The 24,437-nt window shown below is 37.6% G+C and overlaps 1 protein-coding gene across 2 annotated transcripts in view; it reads right to left on the bottom strand.

The window, feature by feature from the left end:
• Positions 1-566: 566 nt before the first annotated feature.
• Positions 567-24,437, bottom strand: part of FSTL5 (follistatin like 5) — a 261,207-nt gene continuing 237,336 nt past the window's right edge. For both annotated transcript variants that reach the window (XM_035550439.2, XM_050710405.1), the window contains one exon: positions 567-2,033. In XM_035550439.2, the coding sequence (XP_035406332.1) occupies positions 1,331-2,033 (703 nt within the window). In that variant the 3' untranslated portion in view covers positions 567-1,330. The remainder of the gene's footprint in view (positions 2,034-24,437) is intronic.

Below are 24,437 nucleotides of genomic sequence, written 5' to 3'. Positions count from 1 at the left end.
CGTAATAAAAATAAAAATACTCCCAAACTTTTAAGTCATTGCTCTAAGTCTGGATTGTTGTTTACTGCTGGCTTTCTTATCCTACTAACTACTGTTATTCTACTTCTGAGAATCTCATTTTTCCCATTTAGATGTTTGCTCATCATTAAAATTAGAATTCTAAGTTATCAAACTATAAAAAAATACAAAGTTTTTGTTTTTTATTCTTTTTTTTTTTTACTAATCCAATTGGATGCATGAAACTGAAGGTCTGTTGAGTTAACCAAATAGTTTAAAAAATATGGTTCGATGGTACAATGCATAAGCAAAAGTATTACCTATAGGTTGTTGACTTCAGTTCTCTGAGTTTCCAGCTTCCTAAATGTGTGGTTGTTTTTTTTTTGTGTGTGTGTTTTGTTTTTTTTTAATACCAGTTTTCTTGTTGGTATAGGTGAAGCTTCATGATGCCATGTTTTCAAAATGTGGATTACCCTGAACAGTTAAGTGCAATGTTTCTCTGTAGTAGAACTCAAACTCCTCACTGATGAAACTCTGTGATAGCTGAAAAAATTAATACCTATTTTTTTTCAAAAAAAGAAAAAAAAAAGTAAGCCTCTGCAAGCAGCTTTCTCAACTAAGACTCACCATAAAAATAAACTCCACAAACTGCAGCGATCAGAAAACTGTGCACTGCAAATATAACTTCTCCTTTTTTCTTTTTTTTTTTTCTCTTTGTATGTTCCAAAGCTTGAGACTAGAAATTTGATACTAAAGGTTTCTCTCCAATGACAAGCAATCCTGTAGACACAATGGGAATAAATTATACAATTGCTATGCTTTACCTTTCTTGTGAGACTTTCACTTCAAGGCACGAAAAGATTAAACAGTGGACTGGACAAAACAGGACATAATATTTCTGTTTAAGGAATCAAAGGTTGTACAACAGCTCTTATTTTGTTTCTGAAGCAAACCAAATCAAAATTTGAATCATATTTACATATGATTCTTCCATTTACAAATTCAAAGTATCGTGTTAAATTCCCTGAAGCTTTATGTTTTTTACTACTTTCTTTAAGATAATGCATGATGTTTATCATCAATTTCAATATTCAGCAATTCCACTCAACCAATACAATCTTGGCTGATAGTTTATAAGGAGTACCATCATCATATAGCTGTTGTTTTAGTAACTTTTATGTGGAAATTGACTCAAATTGTGTTTAAGTCAAAGAAATAACAGGTATAGAAGGATCTAACAATTTCAAATGAAATGTCTAGGTTTAAAGAATGGTATAATTTAAGTGCAATGTACTGTAAAACTATTAATTCAGTAAATATCCAACACACATCCTTATGCTTCCCCAACCCAAATTACTGTGTTGCCTCTCTCAACTTCAGTGATTTCGCAATTTAACTTATTGAGGCGTCCATCCAGGATAAACAGAGATTCCTTGGAAGGGGTCATGAGATACTGACCAAAAAGGCCACTGTCTTTTATAAGACGGTTCTTACTGTTCCAAGGCCATTCGCCTGCCTTTACAGGCTCCTTAAGACTCTTCACCATCTTAACCTTGCCAGAGGAGAGCTCCACGAAGAGAACATCAGTTTGTGTACTGGAGCTACAATAGACATTGTATTGATGAGCTTCAGTGAATGATGGCTGAAAAGCTACATCAGATATGTGCAAATTTGTATGAATGTCAAATGCATCCTGTATTTCTCCTCTCATTGTAATGGACTGGAACCTCATAAGACCCTTTGCGTCATCAATGCTGACAAGGTAGTGTCCATCTGGAGAGACGTGTGGTGTGCCTGTTACATCGCCATTATATCCAATCACAGAATCAGTAACGCTATCCACTATAAGCTGTGGTAGGACAGCCCCAGTAGTGTCAGGCTTACAATGGATAAAAAAAAATCCTCCAAGATGTGTATAAGCCAGTGACTGAGGAATGCAATTATAATCTTTTAAACTAATTGTCTTGATGTATGACATAGTTTCAAGATCAATTTTCTGGAGCACAGGCTCATCCTTATGCAGAACAAATCCAAACCTGGAAGGAAAAGCACAAAATCAAAGAAAGTCAGAGTTATTGTATGCATTATGTACAAATGTGGAAAGCCAATGTAACAAAGTCAATGAGTTAGTATGTGCAGCAGTGTACTAATATATATCTCAGCTTCAGATGTTTCACATATTAAGCATTTTATAATTTTTATGTCAGTGTTCTTGTAATTTTAATTTAGAGTGCATCAAATGAAATGTCTAAAAATATTTATCTGATTAATTGGAAAAGTGTTTTTTTTTTTTCCAATTGACATAGGATAAAAGGTAAACATTACTTTGAGCATATCTATCCAGTTAAAACTTTCACTAAGAAGAAAAAGACTAAATATCACTAGATAGTACACCTCACATTTTTTAATTCTCTTCATACAGTTCTTCAACTTTCTTGGGAATATCAGCTTAATCCAGTGCTCATTGTTATTCAGATAATTATCCAAATCTTCCTCATTTTAATTCAGCAGAAATGAATATCATAAAAGGATTTAGGTTTATGCCTCCCAACTATCCAAGCCCCACCATTTCTTACATTTTAAATGACCCTTTATGCATTTACATACATCAAGGAATTTTCACTGAACATGAATAATATGGTTAAGCCTTAAAATTCTACAGTTTAATGTTTATAACATTTTAAATATACACTATATTCTATAATGGTAACATGTAAGTTTTGACTGCACAATCAATTGTTTATATGCCTAAACCACTGCTCTAAATATTATGAAGTTATGTCAAAGTAAATTAGTTTTGCTAATAATCTAAGAGCATTCACAACACTTCTCCAAAACAGCTGTTTTCCTTTGGCACATTTCTCAACATAACACTTTACTCAATCTTTGATCCTAAGAATGAAGCTTTCTTGCTACTGTGTACTGATATATAATCTAAAAATACCTTTCAGATTCTATTCATATGAAGCACTATGAGCGCCACAGTTTTTCAACAATTGAGTTGTTGAAAATAGCACAAAATTTCACACCCTACCTTGCAACCTCAATATATTCAGTTATCTGTGAACCACCAAAGAAACGGGCAGAAAGGTTTCAGGACATTGTTCAATCAGTTCTTCAGATGTAAGATAGGGTGAATTATATTTGTACTTCCTACTGAACTAGTAGAATTTTCAAGAACATTTTTAATTTTAGCCCCACTTTCAGAAATCCTTGCATCCTACTTCAGTATGATAGGATCATAGAACTGTAGAATCATTTGTGTTTTTTTTTTTTTTTTTCCTGCATGAGTACAGGAAGAAACTGAACATGTGGGAAAATCTCAGATTATTGTGGAATGGTGTAACACGGGACTAAAAATAGACCGGTTACTTACTACCATTTAGTGATGTCATTTACACAAATTAAAAATTGAATAGGATGATGATTAACCCTTCTCACTTTTCCTTATTTTAATGAGTTAAAGGTATCTGAAGGCAAAGGAAAATATCTAACCTGAGGTCAGTGCAATGGCATGTGCTGAATACATTAAATATTCTATTTTCAGCTACTAAAGTATTATTTCATTTATTTAAATATGAGTACTTTGCATGGTGCAGACTTTTGCTTTAATTACTCTTGAACTCAATTTCAATAGTGAACACAATGAACATTTTTTTCATTTGAGTTTGGTTAAGTTGATTTTGGGTTTGAAAACATTATTTTTCTCTTCTTGTATACCAATAAAAACAATAGGGAAAAAAATGGAAATCTTATTTATAGGGAAAGAAAAAGCTTTCACAAAACTGCTTTCAATTATGTCCAGAATTTATATCCAAGTGATGCTTTCCGGAGTGCATAAATATATACAAAAGTGGTTATGTGATTTTGAAAGTCCCACCACACACCCCTATGATTAAGTATATAATTACTTTTCAAAGTTTGTCCTACTGTTTTCAGAAACTGTATAAAACAGAGCTAAAAATTGTTTTCTGTAAAGAAATCATTCATTTCACCTTAAAGCATATTTGGCATATCTGATTGTTTATGTGTGCCCAACACATTTCATTCTACCTTCATTGTAACTAAGAAAAATTACTCAAAATTCCACTGTATGTTTTCATCTGCATTCAAATTTCAGAATTAGAAATCAGAATTTGTCAGAAATCACAAATAATTTTAAAAGTAATTATTTTTAACTATTTTTCTACCACAAAACAAATTTGAAAATCTAAGTAAATGTATTTCAAACTTGAGAAAACCTTGAACAATTGCTTTCATGTATCACGTATCATCCGGACAAGCAAAAAGAAATCTTTATGCAGCTTAAGAATCAATTTATTTTACAGATTATTCTAAACCAATGAAAATGATCCTTTCTTTCTGAAGTAAAATACAAATGCAAAACAGTACGAATTACCTAAACCATAAATTCTTTCTTTCTGATTTAGATCACAGTTAAAATGAATGATTTAAATCACTTTGATTCAAAGAATTCTTCCCTGCCTATGAATGATCTACTAAACAGTGCTAATGATCAATTTATGTGATATTTTGCATTCAAAATGTCACTAATTTCAAGATGAATACATAAATTACTAATCTATGTCTCTCAATCATTATTCCCTATGTAATATGTTTCTGAACCACAGGTACACTCAGTTTATGATAATTTTGGTTGCATAAAACCTTTGATTATCAAAACAGTGAATATATATATACATATATATATATATATATATACATGAATATATATATAAGTTAAATATAAGGTCTCACATAACTTCCCTAACATTGCATCAGCTGAAGGTGTGGAAAGACTTACATTCAACAACCAGTTTTACTAATGGGAGAGGCTGCTGCCACTACCCATAATCCCTCCAGTTTCTCATAACCTGGTGGCATCCTCTGACAGAGGGATCCCCTAAATTCTACCACTGAGTAGTTTGATTAAACACTCCCTAAGACACGCCATTAAAATAAATTTAGTTATCCTGGAATCATGCAGTATGTCTGTTGATTAACCTGGGTGGTTTGAACTAAATAGTTTTGGAGCCAGAGCAGAACAAAATTTTCCACTGGTATCAGTATGTTAAGAAGAGGATGTTTGTCTACATCCTTAGATGCAAATGTCTCCATATCTTCAGGGTTAATCATATGCTTATTTCAAAGCAAATCAACATATGCATTTTAAAACATAAAACAACTAAAAATACATAATTTCTAAATTTCTAGTATCTAAACCACAACTTTCCAAAGCTTTCTAGTTTCTTATGCAACTTCATATATCTCTTTGTACCGCTTAGTTCCCAGTCCAAAACCAACATGTAAAAAGCTTTCAGTATCTTGGATACATTAGTCTTAGAATTCAAAAAGTTGTTTCAGGTTTGGTAACAGAATTCACAATTAAATGCTTGAAAATCAAAGAAACCAACTTCAGGATTGCAAAAGCCTTATCCTGATACTGTATTTGTTGTTCCTAGGAGCACAAGTTATTATTTTTACTGTCTCTGCTTTCTCTGAAGCTATTAAGATACTTGATTTCACAATCTCCCGCTGCTGCAGCAGCTAATCATACAACTACTGATAATCAGCTATAACAGAATACCCATTTACAATGCATCTCTTAAAGTGTGCAAGAGGCAGCTTAATACAATTTCTTTACACTGATTCCTCAGTTTCATGCTCTTAAATATTTTCAGCTTTGTAGCCTTAACATTATTTACCACTATCCATGCTCTTCACTGTGTCCTGCTTATTTCTGAAATTTGAAAAAACAGCTTTGATGGAAATTCCTTCCCTTTTTTCTTTATGTAGCAATTTCTCTAACACAGGAAAAATATACTTTATTATAATGTTAACATGAAGACTTTTTGCTTCAAATTTTTTTCTAGTTCAAACTTAAACAACTTACAACTTTGGGCACTGATATAATGTGGAAAACTATAGCCTACCAGGTAATGTTTTTAGAAGTGAGTAGAAGCTCAGCATTGCTAGCAGAATAATAATGCAGTGAACTTAAGTAGGAGTTTTACTGATTTCAAAGCACTTTACAAGTATCACAACAAATGAAGTAAAAAGCTGAATGACTTTCCTAAGGCAATATAATGATCCACTGGCAAAGTCAGAGTAAAAATACAGGTCATTTCAAGTCCAACACACTTTTTTTTTTTTTACTGATCACGCTACAGGCTACCCACACCACTGCAGCTGAGGTCCTAGAAGATACATGCAGGAGTAAGTTCAGACAACTAACATACATCCTTTTGAATAAGACTATAGGAATAATATTTGCATCAAAATTAGCTAGGCTTTTGAAACTGGGTGGGGAAAAAGAGAAGGTTCAAAGGGGGAAGCTGGCAAATCTTTATGAAGGACCAGGACCTGCCCTTACCTAGAGCCAGAAGTATGGCTGCCAAAAGTAATTTAATAGAACTAATGTGATTCATCAATATTGTCGTTCAATTAATTCTTTCTCAACCTGTCACAGAATCACAGAATCGTCTAGTTTGGAAGGGACCTCCAAGATCACCCAGTCCAACCACTCTCCTAACACTAACAAGGCCTCCACTAAACCATATCACTAAGCTCAACATCTAAACGTCTCTTAAAGACCTCCAGGGATGGTGTCTCAACCACTTCCCTGGGCAGCCCATTCCAATGCCTAACAACCCTTTCAGTAAAGAAGTTCTTCCTAATATCCAACCTAAACCTCCCCTGGTGCAACTTTCGCCCATTCCCCCTCGTCCTGTCACCAGGCACGTGAGAGAATAGACCAACCCCCACCTTGCTACAGCCTCCTTTAAGGTACCTGTAGAGAGTGATAAAGTCCCCCCTTGAGCGTCCTCTTCTCCAGGCTGAACAATCCCAGCTCCCTCAGCTGCTCCTCGTAAGACTTGTTCTCCAGACCCCACACCAGCTTCGTCGCCCTTCTCTGGACTATCTCGAGCACCTCGATGTCCTTCTTGTAGCAAGGGGCCCAAAACTGAACACAGTACTCAAGGTGCGGCCTCACCAGAGCCGAGTACAGGGGGACAATCACTTCCCTAGACCTGCTGGCCACACTGCTTCTTATACAAGCCAGGATGCTGTTGGCCTTCTTGGCCACCTGAGCACACTGCTGGCTCATATTCAGCCGACTATCAACCAGTACTCCCAGGTCCTTCTCGGACAGGCAGCTTTCCAACCACTCATCTCCCAGCCTGTAGCTCTGCTTGGGGTTGTTACGCCCCAGGTGCAGGACCCGGCACTTGGCCTTGTTGAACTTCATACAGTTGACCTCAGCCCATTGGTCCAGCCTATCCCCTCGAGCAGATCGACACACGCACCTAACTTGGTGTCATCTGCAAACTTACTGAGGGTGCACTCAATCCCCTCATCCAGATCATCGATAAAGATATTGAAGAGGACTGCCCCAGTACTGAGCCCTGGGGGACTCCACTAGTGACCGGCCTCCAACTGGATTTGACTCCATTCACCACAACTCTTTGGGCCCGGCTATCAAGCCAGTTTTTAACCCAACAAAGCGTATGCCAGTCCAAGCCACGAGCAGCCAGTTTTTTGAGGAGAATGTTGTGGGAAGCGGTGTCAAAAGCCTTACTGAAGTCAAGGTAGATCACATCCACAGCCTTTACCTGATCCACTAAGCGTGTCACTTTGTCATAGAAGGAGATCAGGTTCATCAAGCAGGACCTGCCCTTCATAAACCCATGCTGACTGGGCCTGATCGTCTGGTTGCCCTGTAAGTGCTGCGTGATGACACTCAAGATAATCTGTTCCGTGAGCTTCCCTGGCACTGACGTCAAACTAACAGGCCTATAGTTCCCCGGGTCTACCCTCCAGCCCTTCTTGTAGATGGGCGTCACATTGGCTAGCCGCCAGTCGACTGGGATCTCCCCTGATAGCCAGGACTGCCGATAAACGATGGAAAGCGGCTTGGCCAGCTCCTCCGCCAGTTCTCTCAGTACCCTCAGGTGGATCCCATCCGGCCCCATTGACTAGCATACATCCAATTGCTGTAGCAGGTCGCCAACCATTTCCTCGTGGATAGTGAGGGCCACATCCTGCTCCCCATCCCCTTCCACCAGCTCAGGGTACTGGGTATCCAGAGAACAACTGGTTTTGCCACTAAAGACTGAGACAAAGAAAGCATTAAGCACCTCAGCTTTTTCCTCATCTTTTGTAACTAAGTTTCCCCTCGCATCCAGTAAAGGATGGAGATTCTCCTTAGTCCTTCTTTTGGTGTTGATGTATTTGTAAAAACATTTTTTGTTATCTTTAACCGCAGTAGCCAGATTGAGCTCCAGATGAGCTTTGGCCCTTCTAGTTTTGTCCCTGCACAGCCTCGCAACAGCCTTATAGTCCTCGTGAGTGGCCCGCCCTCTTTTCCAAAGATTATAAACCCTCTTTTTTCTCCTAAGCTCGAGCCACAACTCTCTGTTCAGCCAGGCCAGTCTTCTTCCGCGCCGGCTTGTCTTTGGGCATGTGGGGACAGACCGCTCCTGAGCCATTAGGATTTCCTTCTTGAAGAGTGCCCAGCCTTCCTGGACTCCTCTGCCCTTCAGAACCTCCTCCCAAGGGACTCTCCCAAGCAGTGTCCAGAACAGCTCAAAGTCAGCCCTCCGGAAGTCTAAGACAGCGGTTTTACTGGTCCCCTTCCTGGCTTCGCCAAGAATAGAGAACTCTACCATTTCATGGTCACTCTGCCCAAGACAGCTCCCAACCACCACATCTCCCAGCAGTCCTTCTCTGTTTGTGAACAGAAGGTCTAGCGGGGCACCTCCCCTGGTAGGCTCTCTAACCAGCTGCGTCAGGAAGCTACCTTCCACGCTCTCCGGGAACCTCCTAGACTGCTTTCTCTGGGCTGTGTTGTGCTTCCAGGATATGTCTGGGAAGTTGAAGTCCCCCACAAGAACAAGCGCTGACGATTTTGCAAATTCTGCCAGCTGCCTGTAGAACTCCTCGTCCGTCTCCTCATCCTGGTTCGGCGGTCTATAACAGACCCCCACCAGGATGCTTGCCTTGTTGGCCTTCCCGCTGATCCTAACCCACAGAGACTCAACCTTATCAGTCCCAGCCTCAAGTTCCACAACATCAAAACACTCTCTAATACAGAGAGCCACACCACCACCCCTTCTGTGCTGCCTGTCCCTTCTGAAGAGCCGATAGCCAGACATTGCAGCACTCCAGTCATGAGTGGTCCCACCACATTTCCGTGACGGCAACCAAGTCATAGCCTGCCTGCTGCATGATGGCTTCCAGCTCCTCTTGTTTGTTACCCATGCTGCGTGCATTAGTGTAGATGCACTTCAGTCGGGCCATTGCCTTCTCCCCAGGCCTTGCCATTGTTCCCCCATCACAGCTCCAACAAGCCTTATTTCAGCTCCGTCCCCCTTCTTACCTAGTTTAAAGCCCTCTCAATGAGCCCTGCCAGCTCCTGGGCTAGGATCCGTTTTCCCCTTAGAGACAGGGACCCGTCTGCGGCCACCAGGCCGGGTGCCGAGTAAAGCGCCCCATGGTCAAAAAAAACAAAATTTCTGTGTTGGCACCAGCCTCTGAGCCACGTGTTAATCAGGTGGCCTTTCCGTGTCCTCTCTGTACCCCTCCCTGCTATTGTAGGGATGGATGAAAACACCACCTGTACTCCCGCTCCATCCACTAACCATCCCAGTCCCCTGAAGTCCCGTTTGATAGCCTTCAGGCTTCTCTCTTCAATATTATCACCGCCAGCCTGGACTATCAAAGCGGATAGTAGGCAAAGGGGCGAACCAGGTTGGGAAGCTTTCTGGCAACATCCCTGACCATGGCCCCAGGGACGCAGCAGACTTCCCTACAGGTAGGGTCAGGCCGACAAATAGGGCCCTCTGTTCCCCGGAGAAGGGAGTCGCCTACAACAATTACCCTTCTATCTTTCTTGGTGGAGGCAGTCTTGAGGCATGGAGTCAACCTCCTCGCCCTAGGTATCCTCCTGGGTAGACTTTCTACCTCATCTTCACCCACAGGTCTCTCAAGCTCTAGGGCCTCAAACCTGTTGTGTACTCGCACCTGGGAAGGTGGGGGCGGTAGGGGAGGCCGTCCCCTGCGAGGTGGAGTAGGGACCTGCCTCCATTCCTCCTGAACTCCTAGGTCCCCTCCCTCTGCCTGACAGCAATAGGGCAGGGGGTCCACCCCCATTTGGGGTGTCTCACCCCGGTACCTCTCCTTCAGGCCCTGCAGGGAGTTGCTCCACCAGTCTATCTCCCGCTCACACTCCCTGATGGCCCTCAACCTCTCCACCTCCTCCCTGAGCTCTGACACCAGGCGGACCAGGTCATCCACCTGCTCGCACCTCACACACACAGTCCCTCTGCCTCCCTCAGATGGCAGCAACAGGCTCAGACGCTCCCTGCATCCAGAGACCTGAACTGCCGCATTGTTGAGCAGGCAGGCAGTCTGGGTGGTTACAGACTTTCTAGAGAGAGCACTCTGCCTGGTGTAGACCATTGCAGCCCAGCTAGCGGTTGACAGCCGTTAGAGGAGTTGTTCGTATGGGCGGGGGAGGAATGGTCTCTGCTCTCTGCCCTCCCTGCTCACCCTGCCTGCATAAACTGCCGCGCAAACTGCCGCGCCTCGCCCTTCTGACGCGCCGCGCTCCCTAGGGGCTGCTTTTGAACGGCCGGGGAGGGGGGCGCTGCTGGCTCCGCCTACGCCTCGTCAGCCTCCCTCGCGAGGGCTGCCGGGTCCTGGCGGCTCCCTCGAGTGGCCTCGATGCCGGAAAAAAAAGCGCTGCCTGTCCCGATCCCCCGCACCGCTGCAGAACGCGTCTGCCCCAGAGCTGTTCGCCTCGGCGAGAGGCGATCATACCAGCTTTATCTTTTCAGTGCCTCAATTAAAATTCAGTAAAGCTGGATGCAGAAGTAAATACCCAAACAACACAATAATACATATAAAAGCTGGGGGGGGAGAGTTTCAAAGCAGCCAGTCTTCTTGGATGTAAAAGGATTTGTCAAGCTATGTGTTTAATATATTTGCTTGCCTGCCTGCTCAGTAAGAGCTATGTGGCTGGGGTTTTGAGAAGCTGAACAAATCAAGAGAGAGGTCTACTTGTTCACGTGCCTGTGAGGTTTGTGTGGCTGGTTCTTAAGTCTATGAGAATTGCTAGCAGCAGCATAAGCATGGGAAAAGTAATGCAAGTTCTGAAGGGAAAATGCAGAAGGGAAAAAGGGAAGTGAAGAAAAGTGATAAAAAAAAAAAAAAAAACTAAAGATTCCATGTCTGATATTGTAAAGTACCGAGAGAAAAAAGGAGAGATTAAAATAAAACACTTTTGTAACATAAAGATGAGGTAATATTTTCTAGGCCAGTAGCAACTGAAGAAGATGATAAACAGCTGTGGATTTTTTTTTATTATTATTTTTAGGAACATACATCTATCTGTCAGATTAGATAATTTCTCCTGAGAATGTTGAAAGAGTTTACTAGCTTTTAACATTTTAATAAATCTCAGAATAAAAGACAGAATTGGGAAGTCTGGAAGAGGATTATTGAAATATTCAAAAGATCAAGCCAGGCATCAGCAAACTGCAAGCTGATTAGCTTGATACACATCTCAGGGAAATAATAAAATGGATGGCAGACAAGCAGGTCAATATGAGATCTGAGTCCAAGGAGTCAAAAAGAACCAAACTTCCTCCTACAGTCCTTGGAGTAATATACAGGGAGAGGTTAGAATAATGCAAAAGTCTCGTATCTGTATTATACATTGGGAAGACCAAAGCCAGAACGCTTCATGTTGCTTTATTTCTGATATTAAAAAAATAATAAAAAAAAAAAGGAATATTTAAAAAATGGGGTAAAACATCTAAAATTATTTGAAGGATATTTTTAAGCAAGAGCCTGAGAGAATTCAAAATATTTAGCTAAGAAAGAAATAATTTAGATGTGACTTATTTACAACTTGTACATATACCTTAATGGAGAGAACATTCTGTTTAGTAATGCTATCTGTAATCTCACAAAGAAAGTATAATAATGATTACAGAGTGAAACTAGACAAATTAAAATTAGAAACATGCATTTTTCTAACAATGGGAATGATAACATATTGCAAAAATCTACTATAGAGGTGATGAATTTTCTTTGGTGGGAATCTCCAGGTAAAGACTATTCTTTTTGGGAGACTTGACCAAGCCCAAGTAGATGCAGATTTAGAAATACCCGATTCACTATCTACATTTCTCAATTACTATTTGAAATGTGTAAAATCTATGGTATGCACAGAAATCATAGAATCATAGAATATCCCGAGTTGGAAGGGACCCATAAGGATCATTGAGTCCAACTCCTACGAAGTCAGAAAAGATGTTCTCATGATCTTTTCAAGCTTATGAATATAAGAAACATTAATTCTTTGTCTTTGTTCACACAAACAAAATAGCATCAGTACAGTAGATTTTAACCTCATAGAACTCAGGCATCTGATGCTGAGATTTTAAGAAGGAGCTAAGTGTTTCAAATCTTATGAAATTAATTTTGATTTGACATAATATCTCACAGACCAAAAACAATTAAGAAAAAAAAAGTCCCCATTGACTCTACAACACATTAATTTCCAAATTCAGGAAGTTTGTTACTTGTTTGGGTATAACTATAGAACTACAACAGACATGATTTCACTTAGGAAGAAAGATGTTCTAAGGCTGGGATGGTCATTCCTTTCAAGTTTATCGATCTAAATATAGAAGATATTGGTGAATAGCTTGTAGGGACAGTCATTGATCATAGAGTCCTGCTTCAAAAAGTTGCCTGCTTGCATACAGCAATGATCAGTTGCAAATAAATTTTAGCCCACTGTCCAATAAACTAATTGCTGCTTTCTAACAACTAGGTGAATCCATCCATACTTCCCTTCTGTCTAGCATAAAGAACCTCTTGGCATGCCAATGTCAAGATTGTTAACTGTACTTTTGTTGTCAACTTGTACTTTGTCTTTCTGATGAGGAGGTAAGAGTAACTAAAAGAACACATTATTTTCCAAATTTGTCAGAAAACAGTACTGCAAGTCGCCAAGGTTAAAGGAAGCTTTGGAGTACACAGGTTAGCTCTGATCCAAAAAAGGCCATGTGGAGTAAAAGAGTGTAATTTACCAGAGCTATAAGCAATGAATTATCAGTGTAATGTATTAAAATCTCGTCTTCCAATGCCGTCCATAGTCCCAATGCAGTAGGAACATTTCACAAAACTGATATTAGTAAGAGAATTTTACTGGAGATCTCAGTAAAACAGTCAGGAAGTAATAGGCTGAGCTTTCATTATGCTGGTTTTTTTGTTTGTTTTTTCCCTCTCCCTTTAAAGTAAAGCAAGACTATTAAATCTGGGTGAAGAAGTTTGCACTAATACCTTCCGTTTCATTCTGTTCTGTGGATATCTGAATTCAACCCCCAAAGCTACCATAATCTAATAACTTTTCAAAAGCCCTTAGTTTACTAGAAGGATTAAAAAAATTCAGCCACTCATAGTCAAACAATGAAATTGTGCTTGTCTCCTGTGTGCTGTTATCCTGTTTTTTATGATTAGGTTGTTGGAGAACAAGTGATACTTCAGAGTAACTTCACATTTCCCAAATGATTTATAGATAGATGGTGGTGTATTTAATGCAAAATTTCCCCTCATATAGATTGATATGCAGAAGCCTCCCACTGTTCATTAACCTCTGATCAATATTTATGAGAATCTCAACACTCATGTCTTTTCTATGCAGTGAAATCATGCACAATATCTGGCAGCATATAAAGGTGTTTGTCAGAGTGCATACTGGGAACTCATGCAATTCAAGTCTGAAGTATATGAGACCAAATTTTCACATTTTGAATCATTTTACAGTTAATGCAAGTGGGAAGCTGTAGCCTGTGGGCATGTCACTCCAATTGGAGTATATACTAGAACTATGAAATCTGAAATTTTCTTTCTTCATTTACTCCATATGTATGAATAATAAAGATTTTAATACCAGATTTTAAAGAATTAACCACATTGAAGATTTTCCACAAAAAAAAAAAATGTCACAACTATTTGTTCAGACGAACAGTTAGAAAAGAAAAATCTGAGTAATTATACTTAGTAATTCTATAGCACCTTTCATAGGAGGAGTGCATTGGGCTTGGCTGGGATGGAGTTCATTTTCTTTACAACAGCCCACATGGTGCTGTGTTTTAGATCTGTGACCAAAAGAGCATTGACAGAACACTGTTGTTTTAGTTGTTGCTGAACAGTGCTGACAAAGTAGCAAGTCCTTCTCTGTTTCTTACTCTGTCCCCCCGCCCCCAGCAACTAGGTTTGGGTGTGGACAAGAGGCTGGGATACAGCGAGGACAGCTGACTCCAATTGAACAAAGAGATATTCTGCCATAGAACATTATGTTCAGCAATAAAATTCTTTCCAGAGTAGCCAATGCTTGGAAAACTGGCTAGGCACTGGTCTGCTTGTGGTGAGTGATAGCTTTTGCATCTCCCCCCCCCCCCCAACTCCTTCACTTATTAAACTGTCTTTATGTTGACCTACGAGTTTTCTCACTTTTGCCTTTCCAATTCTCTTTCCCCCATCCCAACAGGGGAAAGGGAGTTGGGTGGTGGGTTCAGCTGATGGCCAGGTCAACCCACTACAAGGAGTCAGTTTTCTGTGAAAACCATTGAGTTTTACAGTACCTAGATGAAGAGAAATTGAGACAGATAAATTATATTACTTCTCTAACCTAACTTAAAAGAGGCAGAGAGAATATCCTAAAAGGTACCAACTTTGAAACGTATTTTCCAGCAGTGAAGTCTGTACAGATGAATACCTTGTTTTCCTAATTTTAACAGGGAAAAACAAACAAACACGCTCACATATTTAAGAGAAGAATAATTACAATAATTGTAAAAACTAAAGTTAACATGCTATAAATGATTATTTCTAGTCTCATAATCTACATTCAAGACCATAATTTATTAAAGCAGTTTTCTCCTTTCTACTTAGATATGCTTCTAATTTTTATTTATTTTTCTGTTTGCTGTAAATTAGAAACTTCAGTGTTATGCAACGTAACATACCAGAAAAATTGCTTTCAGATGAACTTCATATGATAATTGACATGAAATATATTTTTTCTTAAACAGTAGTGACATTTGTATTTACTAGAAAAATGCACAGTGTAGTACAAATGGGTTTACTTGTTTTAATGCTATAGCTAGAACAGAAACAAGTCTTGCTGCTCAATTGCTAGAATGTATTTTAAAAATTGGATTTAGTATCCAGATTTATGGAACTATAAACCTGTATGAAAAAACAGTGAGCAGTAAACCTATGACTGATATACAAACATCCAACAGTCCAGTTCATCAGCTGTCATGAAAATGTTTATGTTTAATCCTAAGGGGAGGCAGCACATTTATACCTTCATCTAGAATGGCAGTGACAGATCTGAAGCCACACAAAACTAAATTTTGGATGGTTCTGATAAGGATTTCAAGTAATAATACACCTTAAATTTAAAAAAAGTGTACTTCAGGCTATGCACATGTGCAAAAGGATTATACTGCCACAATGGCTCATGTCATTTAAGTATTACATTTTTTATAATCTGTTCTTTTCATCAGTTTATTAAAAATTGATATATGAACTAGGAAATCAAAAGGGACAAAACCAATACATGGCTTAACCCTAAGTGGCTCTTCCACATATATCAATCCATTTATGTTTACATCCTTACTGCTTTGAAATATAAAATATATATATATATATAAAATCTGCAATTGTAACAAAGCACAGCTGCTTCCTTCCTCTAAAAATCACATCAGCAGTCAGTAAGTAGGTTGAAAAATTGTCACTATGATAGTTCAGTCTCAAATTATCTCCTCGCTACAAAAAAAAAACAAAAACAAAAAAAAAAACAGGTGGGATTCCCTTCTGGTAGACGCTTACATTTAAATATATATAATATATAACCATAAATATATAACACAGGTTAAGTCTTCAAGCTGATATTTTTGCCAGCAGCCTAGAGAATCTATTAAGTTGACCAGCACAGGAGCCCTTGAGGGGATGAACAAAATTGCCATCTAGATTCCTCTACCTGTACAGACTAGACCTCCATTAACTGTAGCAGAAGCTAGATAGCTTGCACCCATAGATGCAATGGATTTTCACACCTAAATCTACCTGCCTACCTCCTGAGCCTCACGCTCACCATAGGTGTTCTATCCAAAAGAAAACATTATATCCCAAAATAGACTTACCAGAATTTTGCAGATTCAGAAAACTGAAGTTTAATTGACTAACATTACATCAGGATGAAAGTAAAAGCTAGAGTTCAAAAACTTTGAAATGTGATTTTCTGTTTCTCCTAGCTATTATAACACGTTCAGGTACCACATAGCTGTAGGGGTTATTAAAGCTGTCCTTTTTGATCAGAAATTAAAAGTCTTGCTCAGAGGAGCAGCTGGCACTACCTTCAGTCACTAGATACAGAGTAAGTATATGTCAGTATATATACAGTATGTCAGTATATATACAGTAATATGTCTCCATGCAAAAAAAGAGTTAAAAACAGTGAGAATATCCCCTCTTTGGATTTTCAGGGATCTCTTCATCACTCTAAAAGGGTAGTTCTAATACAACGTCATGAATACACTTCACTTTCAAAAAAGTGTATTTTTCCAACTATAATGATCAACTTCAAATTTTCTCAAGTCAAGAGGCTTGAGACAACAACAACAAAAACCTACCCACCAAAATAACAAACCACTCACTCCAAAGTTTGTCTTTCAATTTTATCTCCTTAGGGTTTTGCAGAGCTCTAAGAATTGTAGGCAACATTTCTCAATGAATTTTCCAAAGGTAACTTTGCTTATCACTATGTCTGAGTATTGTCTACTGCAAAAGGTCAAGGTGAAATTACATCTTATGACTTTTAACATCTCTCATTTAGACATTGCATATACAAATCTACAATTGGATTGACAATTAGGCATTGTCCGTCTACAATTCTACATATAAGAACCATATTTCATAACAACACAGTTGCTTCCATTAATACCATTATTTTTACACAATACCAAGATTGTAAAAAGCATAATTTCCCAGTGTTAAGATACTGAGACAGTCATGTTACACAGTTTTTCTCATTCTATTGCATCCATCCTGTGTGAATAACCCAAGAAAAAATATTAGCCTACTCAGGCAGTGGTACTTTAATTAATTATAATACAGTTGGGCCTCATCTGTTTTACCTTTATTCATTGTGTGCATAACACAGAGTTTTGTGCAAGGATGCTGGGCAAAGCATACTAAAGTGAAGGTCTGTAAAGAATTCAAACCCAAGGCAGACTTTAGGGCAGCCTTGTTTAAACATGCTTTACCCTCATTTGCTGCAACCGAACATCTTCATTTCATCCTATAATAATACTGCATCTCCAGTAGTTATTCAGAATGAAAGATAATACTAAGATCTGCAGCTACAGAATCAGTGAAGGTGCGACATTACTTTAATTGGAAGTTCTAATTGAGTAAAGTATAAATTAATAATGCACCAGATACTCCATACAATGTTTCAAAATCATGTGAAGTCTGATAATGCATGTGAATCTGCATTAATGTTGATATTGAAATCATGTGAATTCTGAATGGCATGAAATTGCAACAGGGAACATTCAGGCTGGGTGTTAGGAAAAAGTTCTTCACCGAGAGGGTGGTCGGGCACTGGAACAGGCTCCCCAAGGCAGTGGTCACAGCACTGAGCCTGCTGGAATTCAGAAAGAGTTTGGACAGCGCTTTCAGACATATGGTCTGATTTTGGGCGGTCCTGTGTGGAGCCAGGAGTTGGACTCCACGGTCCAAGGAGTTGGACTCGATTATCCTTGTGGGTCCCTTCCAACTCGGGATAGGTTACGATTATATGAACGCATCTTTAAAACAGTTTTTGCAAGGTACCATTTTTTCCACCATTCAGACAGCAAACTAATTTAAAAACAACACCCAAGTAAGAAGCTAGGATGGAGCTGCCAACAAGCATTATATTCACAACTTTGCTGCCTTTATGTTGTTATTTTCTTCCTATAGACAAGAAATACACATTACTTATGAATGCAACTGCATTTACTATAAAACAGGAAACATGTAAACACGAGTTAAAAAGTCATAACGACACAAGAAAAGCCCAAGTAATAATTTGCTAGAAATGGGGATTAATTTGTTTTTAAATTATTTTTATGAATACTTTAACATAAAACTGTATTTGTGATGGAAAGATGGATAGAGTAGAAAATGATGATAATGTATACACCAATGTCCCCCTTTCCTTTCAGTTTCTGGCCCTACACTCAGATTACTCCACTCAAGTTAATAGACTTTTTGTAAAGAGAGATCTAAGATCAAACACTTTGGGAAAATGATGTTCTCAAAACAGAAACCAAGTAAAAGAAAGAGAACTAGATGAGCTACAATCAAAACTATTTGTACACAAAGCAAAAAAAAACAGTATTGTCGGACAAAACAGAAGTTTTCAAGGAAACAGTAACAAACATTACCTACTTTATCCCACGTGAATAACATTCATCTTTAAAACTACTCCATATTCTATATTTTAGAGACCTTTATTCAGAATTTATGCTAAAAATCAACATGGGAAGATATAGTTTTATTGCTACAAAGCTTGATCAAATCTGCTGATCAAAAGTTTTCTGGAACTCCAGGTAAATACCATTAACTTCCCACGAACAGTCTGTTAGAGGATCAGGGTGGTCCCTGACTCTATAAAGATCTTCTAATCTGGCAACATGGGAAAGTATTAGTATTTAAACAAAATTCAAAAATAAAAATGTGTTATATATCAAGCTTTTTTTTTTTTTCTGATGAAATGAAATTATCCATTGTAGTTCTGGAGAATGAGACTATCAGCAAGGAAAGGAAAAATAAATTGGCCGAAGAACTGTTTCTTAGTGGTACACATCAATTGCTTTCAGTGGTCTTTTGAGCTTTTGTCATTAACACACACACAAAAAAAAAGATGCACTCTTCCTTGTAACTGGGGATTTTCTAAGAACTTGACAAACAGCACTGTAACCATTATTTCTTGTATTAAAATCATTCTTTACTTTATATCCATACATGGATGATTCTCGGGAAGACTGTTTTCACTGATTTCCTTCACTTCATAAAGGCCTTGCAGTCATACTATTGAAATATCAGAGTTAATTTTCCTCACTTTTAAATTGCTCTTTTAAAAAAAGTTCAAAATACATTTTTTATTGTCATTTTCTATTACAACTGCTGTAGCATATTGCACAAATAAAATATTTATCTCTAGATAAAAAACACATTTTTCATTTTTGAAGGGTTTCTGATTTCAAAAACTGTCAGCATTGCAAGGGCATACCGGTCTTCCCCTCAGGACCTACAAAATGATTGTTCCTGGAATAGTTCATTTCTGGCAGGTTGCTGAGAAAAGACCTTTCTTTAATTTCTGCAGTTCAGAAATGGTTGCTTGATAATAACAAAAGGCTAAGTGGATTTTGCCTGTTGGCTATTGCTCATCAGCACAAAAGTTGTTTTACTTTTGGGTACTACAACAGTCTTTGACCTTTGAAGTTTGTTTCCCTGATTTTGTTTCTGTTCTTTATGACACTAAGAACTCTTGCTTCATATTTCTGTTTTGCAGCAGAAAAGGTTCTCCCACATAACAACATCATTGCTACCATTTCTGTTAAATGAATAAAAAGATCAGTTCTGATGAAAAATGGAATTTAATGCCAGGTCTTTACCCCCTCTCCCTACTTCAGTGTAAGATTGTACCTGCAGAGTATTTAAATTATATCTCACTAGAGATCTATTGGAGGGAAATGGAGTGTATACTGAAGAATATCTTCGAATGACCTATGTTAAGGAACAGCTGGGAAGATTTTGCCATAGCTGGCCCAATGGCGGATTCTTCAGACACTTTTTTTCTTTTTTTTTGGTCTTGCAGGAAGAGCACACTTGTTATAACATGGACCAGTTAGTCCAGTGTTTTCCACTCATATTTAGTATACATTTGCACAGGATAGGGATAAGCCCTGATCTTTCAGGGTACTAGTGATGCCAGAGTCTATGAATTGTCTGAGACTTCCCTCATAAAACACTTACAACAGAAGTATATGAAACAGACTTTTTCATTATTGGAAATTGTTGTCCAATGATTACAGCATTCAAAAGAAAATAATCGAAGACATTTTATGACAAAGGAAAACATTTTGGTTTCTACATTTTTAGAATCCAGGAATACATGAAACTATTTGCATTTTATCATAAAAGAACTAATTCTCAGCAAAAATAGTCTTTGTACATTGGCAGCAAACGTGGTTTTCTTTCTTGTACATTTTAGGAAAGAAGAGCAAGCAATTTAACAACAACAACAACAAAAAATCACTTCATTTTTGAAAAAAAAAGAAAGCCAAGGGTTAGCTATACTGACACAGTGTACAAAATACATTCCTAAAGATAGCCCTGAATGTCAGTATGAGGAGGGATAGAATTGAAATTTGGCCAGAAAATATGGTAACAACCAGGTGGGCAGATGTCTTATGGAATGCACAGCCAAATTTGTATATGCCAAAAGAAATAGTCAATACTAGTAGAAAATGAATAATGAGATAGAGATAAGGACTGCAAAGGTGATAAATTATCTATGTCAAAACAGTCCCAAAAGGTCTTTTCTTCATTTATAAAATGAGGCTCCCATACTGTGATATCTGGGGATATATGAACATTGAAAAGAACAAACACTAAATTGTACCACAACTACTTTTTCTCCTTATTTACTAATAACCCAAATTAAGAAAATATTAGACTGAACCAAAACAGATATTTATTTTTTTTAAAAAATATGATAGATTTTTGCACAGAAAAAAAAAAAGCACAAGAGAGAACATTTCTATTCCAAATGCAAGATCTTCATGAGAAAAAATCAGGCACACCATGGGAAGTTGCTGTGTTTAATTTGTAGATATTAGTGGTTTGTATTATTAGGTTTTGTTTGTTTGTTTAAGATGAAAGTTTGAATAGTTTATCCACAAGAAAAAATTGTATGCTGACAGTTGGGAACTCATTGAATGTACATAGACAAAACAGTATACATATGCAGATCTGGAAGTTTTTTTGAACTCTTTGATTCATATAATTACACAAGCATCTCAGCTTTACTAAACATTAGAAGGGAGGCTTCTAACATAACCTCAAATAGAAAAGATTAAATGTCATTATTATAAATGCTCAAAAATAGAAATGTACAAATAAAAAATTGCAAATAAATTTTCACTATTCCAAAGTCACAAATGAAAAATACATAATAATATGGGTTGCTATGAAGAAAATTCACTCCATCTGAGGCATACCCAGCAAAACATTTTAAATCATTGTGCTCTGGAAGTTTATCAGCAAACATATAAAAAATTGGTTAATTACATAATTTTAAGATTGCCCCTTAAAGCTAATAAATGAATCCTTATAATTTGGTTTATTTGGAATACCAGTGAGCAATTAAAGATTTACTGAAATAACTTCTAATCACTAGATACTAGAAACTCAGTTATTCCCATACTTGCAGGGTTTAGTTTCTTTTTACAATTGATTAAATTTTTATGTGTTTAATTGTGTAATGTCTTTTCACATACTGACACGTGCTGCGTTTTAAAAGCAGATATGTACCAGGAGATAGGTACTACAGTTATTTATTTGTAATAATATTTTGTTTGGCTACTTCAGAGGGAGAGATTATATTATCCTAGAAGTAATTTTTTCCTGCAATGATGTCTGCACATGCAAGAGGAAAAAAATAAACTATAACATGGAAAACATTTACAGCTTAGCAAAACTCCTCTTAGCTTTAGTAGAAACCAATAGACTTAAGCCAGGTTGTGGCTATTTCCTGAACTAAATGGGAAATGCAAGTAGAACAAGAAGAATGTTCCTGCTATCGCCAGTGGTAGTAGCTGAACAAGTTTGAGAGCATTTAATGTGTCTAAACTGAATCTCTTAATCTGTTAGTTCTTCATATTCCCTTTAGAACGAAGATGCTGTAAAAATCACTATTCACAGCAGAAAATAGTTTTTGCTGTCTCCCCTCCTTCTTCCCCACAAGTTCCTATGAGTTTGTTTTTCATAAAGAACACATTTATGGACCAAAAGGGACCTCCTTTGCCAGGGGGAAATACACAGAGAGGGGAAAGAATGACTACAGGTTTTCCTTTTAGCGCTACTCTCACAAAGACAGGGTTTACAGAGATGTGAGATGGCACAGTGTGAGCCCCTAACCCAGAGAGACCTCCATTGTGTGCTGTGCTGCTATGGAGGATTCACTGAAAGATTCCATAGTCATTAGAAATTGCAGTTACTTGCTACATCTTCACTGATTGCCCTGGTGCTATGGAGCTCCTTTCTCCAAATCCTCAAGCTTTCAAGTTATTTCCCTTGTAGAAGTACATATATTTATAGCTTAAAGACTAAGAACTGTGTGCAAACTTGATACTCCCCTAATAGGGCTTGTTAATTTAATTTGTAAAATATTAAATTGTCTCTTATCTTTGAGCTAAATCACATTGGCTACATTAAATATTCAACCTCCCAAATTAATTCCACCTCTTTTGTCTATAGTTGGCTCAGCATTTATCTTTTTTTTTTTTGACATGCAAATCATTTGAAAAGCAAGTTCTTTCTGATTATGTAGGATTTTTGAAATAAAGTATTTTCTTTGTGCTTATTTTCATACAAATACTGAAAATGCTCTGACAGTCCAACTACTTCACACCACTGTATGGGCTTAAACTCTGGAATGAAGTGTGGAATTCTGAATCCAAACTTCTGAAAGTACTGAATCACCACCCTAACGTGGGTTTAATTTATGAAGGTTCACAAGGACGTATTGGCAGCACATTCCAATTACCTCTTTAAAAAAAAAAATTGTTTTTGGAATGTGTTGTGCAAATGAATAAGCATAATTTCAGAAAGACTGCTTCCCCTATTATCCTACACAACAGAGAAATAAGAGAGGTAGGTAAAGATTCAAACTGAGAACATTTTAACTTTATTCAGATCCTGAGCCATCTCACCAATGAGTTGATCGTTCATTCTTCCACTTGTTAAGCCAGGTAACTATATAACATTTAAAATACTTCCTAACAGATTAAAACATCTAAAAAGTTAGAGTGACTCCATTACAGTGAGTTCATCTAATATTGCTTTTGAAACATTTTTCAGCGGTGTAATGATAGACCTTAATTTATTCCAATTATCTTTTGTTCACTTCGATTTATGAACAGTGGAGCTGAAATAATCAGCTCTTTTGCTCCTTAGGCTTCTGAGAATATATTTTCATGAGTATTGTACAAGTCATCTTTTTGCAGCCATCCCACATACTAATTGCAAATATCTATTTTTATGATAAGAAATGGGTGTTAGCAGACAATTAAGGACATGATCATTGGTTGCAATGAACTGCTTTGGCACAAAGAGTAGTTCAGTGATTAAAATTTTCTTCTCATTAAATGTATAATGCCAACTATTGAAAATATATGTACTCAATTTTTAAAAGGTCCATCTACAAAGGGAATAAGCTTTGTATATATTTTCTCCAGAAATAATTTGGGGAGGGGGGGGGGGGGGGGGGGGGACATGACTGGGGATCTGTATAGTTTATAACAGATTAACAGATTCCATCCTGTCCACCTATAAATGGTTAGCAGTTGCAAAAGGATTACATCATTCAAAATTTTAGTTTTACAGGTGACAAATGCACCTGGCTGCAGAAAGCTTTCCTTTTTTTTCTAGGAAGGTCTGGTGTTGCACTGGAACTGACTTCTAAAAAAGAGCAAATAGGTCCCTTGAGCAGTTATCTGTATCAGCTAATTCAGCCAGTGCGTTTATTTCCCTTCTTTCTGTCTTTCACTATTCACACTCATAAAATGCTCCCCTGGCTAGAATAAGCACCAAATAGCAACAAGTTAAAGCTTTATATTCATTGCATCACATTCTACAGAAACACATGCTGCTGTTGAGGTTTTTTATTGTTGACTGGTGACAATTTAGATTTAACAGACAAGTTTTTTTTCTTTATCACTACTACTATGATGGATTTTTCTGATGCAATTAATTCAAAAACTTTCCTGACACACTTCTCATGTGGTTCATTTTCATTTAAGCAACAACAAAAACACAACTAAGTACTTGAAGGCCAGACTTTTTATGAAAGGCAAATTTTTTAACAACTAAGTGACTTCACAAAAATAGCTCTTGAAAAAATACATAAAATAAAAATACAAAATTTCTGTATGTAGTCTTTTTTTAATAGAATATGAAGGTCAGAATTAGGTAGTGTTTTAGAAAACTAACATAAGATTCTTTGCATTTTAAAAAAGTTCATTAGAAGGTAAAAAACAATTGCAGTTGGATTGATTTTGTTGGTTAACAAAATAACCCAA

Source organism: Cygnus atratus, chromosome 4, assembly GCF_013377495.2.
Source record: "Cygnus atratus isolate AKBS03 ecotype Queensland, Australia chromosome 4, CAtr_DNAZoo_HiC_assembly, whole genome shotgun sequence".
Lineage (NCBI taxonomy): Eukaryota > Metazoa > Chordata > Aves > Anseriformes > Anatidae > Cygnus > Cygnus atratus.
The sequence above is the reverse complement of the archived record's forward strand: the minus strand, read 5'-3'. Positions and strand labels throughout refer to the sequence as shown.